The sequence below is a fragment of the Wasmannia auropunctata genome, unplaced genomic scaffold (assembly GCF_000956235.1).
Source record: "Wasmannia auropunctata unplaced genomic scaffold, wasmannia.A_1.0 LD334241.1, whole genome shotgun sequence".
In the NCBI taxonomy this organism is placed as follows: Eukaryota; Metazoa; Arthropoda; class Insecta; order Hymenoptera; family Formicidae; genus Wasmannia; species Wasmannia auropunctata.
In genome coordinates, this window is record NW_012028649.1 from 19,065 (window position 1) to 27,396 (window position 8,332).

The 8,332-nt window shown below is 29.3% G+C and overlaps 1 protein-coding gene across 3 annotated transcripts; it reads right to left on the reverse strand.

Annotated features, from left to right (window-relative positions):
* Positions 1-2,478: 2,478 nt before the first annotated feature.
* On the reverse strand, positions 2,479-5,966 carry LOC105458986 (sulfotransferase 1C4-like). Of its 3 annotated transcripts, XR_975605.1 has the most exons (7): positions 5,872-5,966; positions 4,688-4,787; positions 4,154-4,310; positions 3,714-3,840; positions 3,551-3,645; positions 2,847-3,184; positions 2,479-2,660 (listed from the first exon to the last, which is right to left on the reverse strand). XR_975605.1 is itself a non-coding variant. In XM_011704628.1 (6 exons), the coding sequence occupies exons 2-6, from the start codon at positions 4,774-4,776 to the stop codon at positions 2,906-2,908; spliced, it is 747 nt and encodes a 248-aa protein (XP_011702930.1). In that variant the 5' UTR covers positions 4,777-4,787; positions 5,872-5,966; the 3' UTR covers positions 2,479-2,905. The 3 variants fall into 3 exon arrangements, 2 of the variants coding, with proteins under 2 accessions (XP_011702930.1, XP_011702932.1); XM_011704628.1 differs by having other exon boundaries at positions 2,479-3,184; XM_011704630.1 differs by lacking the exon at positions 5,872-5,966 and having other exon boundaries at positions 2,479-3,184; positions 4,711-4,781.
* Between the last annotated feature and the right edge of the window lie 2,366 nt (positions 5,967-8,332).

The following is an 8,332-nucleotide window of genomic DNA, read 5'->3' on the forward strand; positions in this document are numbered from 1 at the left end:
GTTAAGATTAGACAGACCCCTACGCAAGGTAAAAAATATTTATTAAATCTTTGCCTTACTAAATAAATGAGTCTACAATATACTAAAAATAATAGATATCGAAAAGATTAGACAGACCCCTACGCAAGGTAAAAATATTTATTAAATCTTTGCCTTACTAAATAAATGAGTCTACAATATACCAAAAATATTAGATACCGAAAAGATTAGACAGACCCCTACGCAAGGTAGAATGTATATTAAATTGAATATCTATTAAATCTTCGCCTTACTACAAAAATAGAAGCATTAAAGCACGTATTTTTTGTTTTTACAATAGATATTATTTATGTAATAGGCGGGGGGAGGGGCTCCGTCCCTCCTCCCTGCACCCCCCTCCCCGCCTGCGCCAATACTACTTACTGGGGGGGGGGCTTCGCCCCCCCAACCTCCCCATTGGTATAATTTTTTTGTTACTTTTTTTGTTAATAACTTTTTAACGAATAATGAGCGACAACATATATAAAGGGCAAGATCATTGGAGCAGCCTCCCTTCATCAGTATATTTACCCTATTTTTTATTGCCTCCACTCCCCTCAGACTCTCCCTTAGTTATCCTTTCATGTTTTAATCCCTAATTAATCAAATATATAATTACAATATCTATATTTATCTGGTAAATCATATAACAATATATAACTTTATTTAAACATTTTTTGTATTAAACTTTGTTTGCGCAGAAAATCCATTTAAGGATATTCATTTGACATCATTCCGAGTATTTCTGCCAAAAATCATAACAATTAAGCGTGGGTCGTTTTCGGAAGTTCAGCCTTTCATTTTTTTTTCAAAATTTCTTCCGCAGCGGTACAGTGAGTTGTTCGGTTCAGTAATGCATCAATCAGTGATAAATGGATCTAAATATATAGCAAGTTATAGATGCTTGAACAAACTCAGCTTTATTAAGACATATGAAGACAGAAACAATCTGGCAGAAAGCAGTAATGTAATTCAAGAGTTGTCTACAATGGGAAAAATATGGTGCAGTGAATAAACGTATGTAGTAAGAAATTGATCAATCATAATTGAATAAGTAGAATAATTGACTATGATGATTGGTCAATTTTTTATACTATTTTAATTTACTATACACAATTTACTATACTATTTTAATTTACTCCCATTGTAGACGACCCTTTATAAAAAATAAATTGTAAGAATTACAAGGCATCATATGATCAAATAAAAAGACAGTTAAAAACTGAAATAAAAAAAAACAGGTACAACTCTAGATTAGAAGCACTTCTAATCAAAGCACTCGATAATTAGTGAACATATGGCCAAAGTTAAATATTTTCGGTTGGGCAGCATAATACTCGAACTTAATTATTTTAAAACTTATATCAGAAATGATATACATAAAAAAATAAGAAAATAGATTAAATTTAAACACATAATACATTGAACTGTTGGACAGTTGTTACTTTGATTTCTTGATAGACTTGCAGAAGTGTAACTGAAATTTGAGACAATAATATAATATATTGAGACAATATTGTGAATAATTTGACAATAAGGAGATCGAAACAAATCAATTTGTGAAAAAAATCACTATCGATTGTTATCGACCACTCATACCTATTGGTAAAAAGACATTAAGCAGAGATCTCACCAGTTGCCAAAGAAACGTTAACCGAAAAAGATCTTGTTGTGATGGAATCTACATATCTCTATTGTAGACCCATCAATAAATACTTAATTAAATGAAACTATACTATACAGATGGCCAAAAGCAAAGATGAATAACGATGGCTTCAAACAGTGATTTTAATTTTAGATCTTGGACACTATAACTCATATCGGAAAAGCAATGTCAAGTGTTCTTCGACTAAAATTAATGTAATTAATTATATTTTGAAATTTTATATTTGCGGATATATATAAAATACTTATTAGTAAAACCGATACATTTTAATATTATTGAAAAAAATGATATAATTATAATGCAACATATTTGTTTGCTGATTCTGCTGGCCTTTATTTCATCTAGTTTCTAATCTAATGTAATTTTTATTATACATACATTATTACACACATCATTACTACATAAGAGATGACTGCTTTTTTTAAAATCTTTTCTCTAAAATTCTTATCAATTTTTTTATTCATATTATTTCGCGATATTGAACAAAAATGTTGCTGGTATGTTTTATAAAAAAATTTCTGACAGAAATTAATAGCAAATAGATAAAGTTGATTTTGACGTTCTTAATTAATCGAAAAAGTTGATTATTTTAAATCAGCTGGACTTGCCGTTTTGAATATTATTCTTCGCGTTGTAGAAGGGCAACTAAACTTAGAACCCAAAGAATAATATTCAAAACGGCAAATCCAGCTGATCTAGAACAATTAATTCTTTCAATTAATCAAGAACGTCAAAATCAACTTTACAATTGTTTTTTTAGAAGTTTTTTATTAATCAGCTTCATATGAAACATATTGGGGCGGCAGCGGAATGAGACAGGCTATTGGTATAAGAACGCTATTTATTCAGATTGTAGATACAATAAAAGAAATCTCTTATGTAGTTTAATATTTGGTCTGGAACGTATAGACAATCTAATGTGCGAATATCTTATCAACTTGAAAAAGAAAACCCGGTCCACAGAAAACGTGCGTATCTAACGAACAAACAAAGAAATTATTATTAAGACAAAGAAAGACGTAACAAACTCTCGATTATACAGATATGGATCGATCATCGATAGATCGGCAGGAGCGGGAAATTGAATTCCCAACAAAACATAATTGATCAGAAATCATATACAAATTGCAATTCCTTAAATCAATCGTGTAACAAATCTTACTTGGAAAAGCCAAACCCATATCTTTTATAAATTGCAATTGCTTATATCGTGTGACAAATCTAACTTGGAAATGCCAAATCCGTATCCTTTAAATTGTCAGTTATCCATTTGTTAAATCTCTCTTCAATCTCCGCAGTGAACATTTTTTTCCAACCACCTATTATCCCTTGCCGTATGAACATTTTCGGTTGCATCACATCGGATCTGGCCGGCTGATTTATCATAGGATTCTTGCGGAAATTCTCTATTTTTAAATGCTCCACTAACTTAGCAATTTGTTCATCGCTATATGTTTTATCGAAGAATGCGGCTATTTTTCTTATGTTGCCAGATAAATCCTGTGCAAAATAGACGGAAACGTTAATTATAGAATCATAATTAAATAATATACTATATCTGTATTATCAGATGTATTTTTTTTTTTCTTGTGAGTAATATAAATAAGCAATGTGTTTGCATGTGTATACTGAAAAGTTTAAAGAAAGATCTTCAAAGAAATAGTATAATTACAACATATTTATTTAAAAAATAAAACTGTACTCATATTAATAATACTCGAAGCCTCAAAAATTATTGAAAATCGAAATTATATATTTATTTCCTTCTATTTTGTAAACAAATTGACATATGTCATAATTTAACAACTTTTTCATCTTTTGTAGAAAACAGTGCAATTGAATAAAATAGAATTTTTTTTGTTTTACCTTTATGAGATCTTCGTAAAAGAAAAACATCATATTTGCTCTGTGTCTCATCGCCCAAGCTTCCTTCACATGTTCCCAATATGGACTCCAATGCACTGAAATTGCAAAAAATTAAGCTTTTAAAACGCTAATTAAGAAAAAATAAATAATCGAGAAAGCTTACAGTGATTATTCATGAAATTATTACAGAACTGTTCAAAAGTTCCGTGAAAATCGGAACGTTTCAAGGTTTTCTGAAAATGATAATAGGAAACTACCACGTCTCTTGGATTTCTTGCAACATAAATAATCTGAAAACAAAAGTGACGTCTATGAAAACTGTTGTCTGTAAGTTTTGTAATGTATCTATTTGTAATGCATAATTTGAGATGAAAAAGAATTTGTTTTTGTACCATTTAAATTGGCTAAACAATTTTAATAATATACATAAATGACACGTCCTTCTACGAGTTTAAAATGAGAATCTCAAAGAAACTATTATATACGTATCTAATTTTTTTTTCAACGTTTATCTCAAATTTTTTTCGTTTATATAAATGTAGCGATCTATATAAATGTATGTATATACGTACATTTAACTTACGAAATATTCGATCAACGTACCTTGCAAGTGCTATTTACGACTGTCGGTAGTAATTCGAGAGGCATGTGACTTTTAATGAAACGCGGTGAAGGCTGATTCCGCACGAATTCGACGCTATTTTGCTCCGTGGCCTTACCAGGAATGTCTTTCATTGTGATATCTACCAGCGGTGTTAATCTAAAACAAAAAAGAATTCTAAACTATATACTGTTATTTAAAAATGTATTTTAATTTAGAAAATTTAACAATTTTGTTTTGTAATTATTATTTTATGTAAAAGAAAAAGAATAATTTGATTTTCTATTATTATTATTTTTATTATTCCAAAGTAGAATTTAATCCAATAAAATTTCTTATATATGTACTTTAGATAAAAGTATAGATAACGAAATAATAATAACACTTGAAAATTTAAACTTAGTTTTAAAGTAAATTTTTTTATATTAACACAAAAGTTTTTTTATTGTAATATTGTAAAAATAAAAAATATAAATTTCTATAGTTTTTATACGATATAACATATAAGGATATAATATATATGTATAATACTATACTCTATAAAGGGAAATCTCTCTACTAAATATTTTCGATGTGCTTCGTCGAAATTCATGTCATTCGCCACCAGCCATATGAGTTCCTGCATTATCGTCGTACCTGTAATCAATATAATACATAAAATTATTATTTCTGATAACAGCATGAAATTGCAAAATTTTTGATTTACGTCTAACTACAATAGCTAGATCACTTTTAACAGTTCATTAGGTATTTATTATTCCCAATATTATCTATTTTTCGAAATTTTTATGTTTGAATAACATTGACTCAAGTTTCAATGTCAACGATAATATTTTTCTAAATTGAGTGTTTTAGTTTACGTTGCATTTTATTAATATTGATAAAAACATGACTCATACAACACAGAATATTGAAAGAACGTTGTAGAGACGTTGCATGTTGAAGTGTGAATGTTTTTCCAACATTGAATTTAAACTGATTTTTGTATATTAACTGTTAATATTGCTGCAACGTTGAAACTTAAATCGCTTATTCGGGAACAATACGCAGCACTGCTATCAAATGGACGCAGCGGAGTTCTATTCTCGTAAATAAAAGTCACGTAAAATAAAATAAAAGACGCAGCATTATGAACTTCTTCACTAATGTTTAAACGAAATGATATTTTAACTGTGCAACTCAAGCAGCATATATTATATATTTTAGATACATACTAATATATTTGCAAAAGTTTTATAAATTATATAGGCCTGCAAAATTAAGAGTTCTAAAGAAACAAGTGATAGAATAGTGATTTTTTACGTAATTTTGATCGTTGAATTCAAACCCTCTTAAATAAAAATAAATAAACAGTATTTTAAGAGTATTTCATTTAATTTTGGATGAAAATTAATTCAGAAACCTGATATTTTTGGAAGTTTTATGATATTTAAGAAATGTTGAATGTTCCAGCTCGAATTGCAATGTTTTTACTTTCTTCAATGTTTTGCAAACATTAGATATTTTTGCAATATCTTCTCAACGTTAAATCTACATTTCGTAACGTTAATGCAACATTCAATGTTGCAATTCAACGTTTGTGTGTTGTAAGGGTGATTTGGGATAAGGGTGATTTAAATTGGGGTTCTTATATTTATGATCGACTTGTTTCTATATATTAGGGTATAGGGAAAGTTTCTGCGCATTTTTATTTTTTAAAATAAAATTAATGGTACAGTACCTGTTAATCGAAGTATTTGTTTTCTACCACCTTTGCCCACCTTTCAGGCAGCATACAAATGCCACGTTGAAAAAATTCATTATCTTTTGACGCAATCCAATTATCCATCCATTTTCGTACATCATTGATATTGGAGAAGTGCGCATCAGATAACGCATGTTGCATCGATCTGAATAGGTGGTAATAAAAAAGGGCATCTGGTGAGCAAGCTGGGTGCGGGAGAACTTCCCATTTTAAGTTCAACTGCGCTTCCTTGAACTCCTCAGTAATATAGGATCTGGCGTTGTTATGGAGCAGGATGACTTTGCGCCAATTTGCGGCTATTTAAGGACATTTTTTGATTAGTTCCCGGTTCAGTTGTCTTAGTTGTTTATTGTAGCGATCTTCTGTGACTGTCTAACCCGATTGTAGCAGCTCATAGTAGATGATTCCCTCCTAATCCCATTAGATACACAAAAGGATCTTATGATCGTGGTTAGCCAAGAAAGCGCTGTTGGACTTAGAATGGAAAGTCCTCCCGCACCCAGCTTACTCACCAGACATTGCCCCTTTTGACCATCTATTCAGATCAATGCAACATGAGTTGTCTAACGCGCACTTCTCCAATGCCAACGATGTGCGAAAATGCGTGGATAATTGGATTGCGTCGAAAGATGACAAATTCTTTCAATGTGGCATTCATATGCTGCCTGAAAGATGGGCAAAAGTGGTAAAAAACAATGGCAAATACTTCAATTAACAGGTACTGTTACTTTATTTAAAAAAATAAAAATTGTCAAAAATACGCAAGAATTTTCCCTACACTCTAATAAAATGAGATAATTGTAAGAACAAATGCATAAACAACACTCAATTACGATTTTCTTTTGCAAATTGTGTAATTTAAATAAGATTAAATATATTACTGTTATATTAAATTGTGTCACATGTTTGTAACTTTCCAAAATTTTTTCATTTTTGAAGTTTATTTTGTTAAATTTTTGTTTATTTTACGAAAATGTCAAATATTTATTCAACATTCCTAACAGTATTAGAAAAAATTACTAGATTATCTGATAAAAGACACTTTCTAGTTTGTATTTATGTTTTCTTATTTTTAACTATTATTTAAGAAATATAATCTAGAAACCGGAAAAGACAAAAATGGTATGACAGTATCGGCGACTTTCCTTTATCATTTTTTAAATAAACTTTCATGTAAATAAAATTATCTTGATATTGTACCTTTAAAAATTTACAAGCTAAAAAAGGTGATAATTATACTTCAGAATTTATTGTTTTTAAAATTATACTACGCGTCAAATACATATATGATAGTTTTGGAAATGTTTGCATCAAAAGTAAAATTTAATATTGCTATTTCTCGTACACCAAGCAATTGATGTAATAATATAATAATTAAAATTTGCGAGATAAGTAATAATAATAATAATAATATACAATTTGTGCAAAGCTTTCATAATGTTTCTAGATAATTTAAAAAAGATAATTTCATTTAAAACACGTATTTTTATTTCAGTTTTAAACTTTAGCTTTTTCCATTACAAAATAAACAAGGTCATGCAACACATGTTTTAGATAAGAAAATAATTTTCGGATGTTTATGTTCCAATATAAACTTTAATAACAGAATAGATTATCAGTTGTAATAAGAATTTTTTTATCATAATTTGTGTTTTATTATACACTCCCGTTCATAAAAGTTTAGACATCTGCATAAATATTATAGTTATTTTTAAAAAATATAACGTTACAAAACAACAATTGCATTATTTTCATATACTTTAGATACATACTAAGACATTTGCAAAAGTTTTATAAATTATACAGGCCTGCAAAATTATGGGTCTTAAAAAAGCAAATATCAGAATAGTGATTTTTTAAGTAATTTTGGTCGCTGCATTCAAATCCACCAGCAAAATGTTTATTATATCAGATTTTTAAGCTGTATATGTGGTAATATAAATAAAAAATAGTGATTTTTGCCATTTTTAAAGCGTTACTATGGCTGACCAAATTATGTTTTTAATATTCTCTCAGCGGCATCTCTCAGCGCTGTCTTTTACTTTTAAATAGCGATTTTGTTTATTCCTGTACGATTTTTTTTCGCCGAGTTATGAAGGTTTCAAGATGAAAATTCTTCGGCGATGAGGCTATGTACTGCGAAAGTAATGAAAAATCGGTAACTCAGTAAATTATAAAGTACACAAACATAAAGTATCGACGCATAAAAGTAGAGCAATAGTAAAAACAGTAGTAAAATGGTTAATGATTTGCTAGCATTTTACGACGAAGAGATATAGCAAATAGGCATAATCATGGTTGCATCTATAGCTCTTGTTTTACGTAAGTACATATGTACCAAATTGCGGATCATGTATCTCGCGAGAAACGTAACCATGCCATCGTAACTGCGTCGCGATTATAGCCATCGATACTTTGAATGTACTTTATAATTCAC

Excerpts from the sequence above, each read along its gene's own strand:
- LOC105458986 (XM_011704628.1), bottom strand. The coding sequence starts at position 4,776 with ATGCAGGAACTCATATGGCTGGTGGCGAATGACATGAATTTCGACGAA. Across the intron at positions 4,311-4,687 it reads GAGAGATTTCCCTTTATAGA|ATTAACACCGCTGGTAGATA; the intron begins GTATAGTATTAT and ends TTTTTGTTTTAG. Across the intron at positions 3,841-4,153 it reads TCGTAAATAGCACTTGCAAG|ATTATTTATGTTGCAAGAAA; the intron begins GTACGTTGATCG and ends TTTTGTTTTCAG.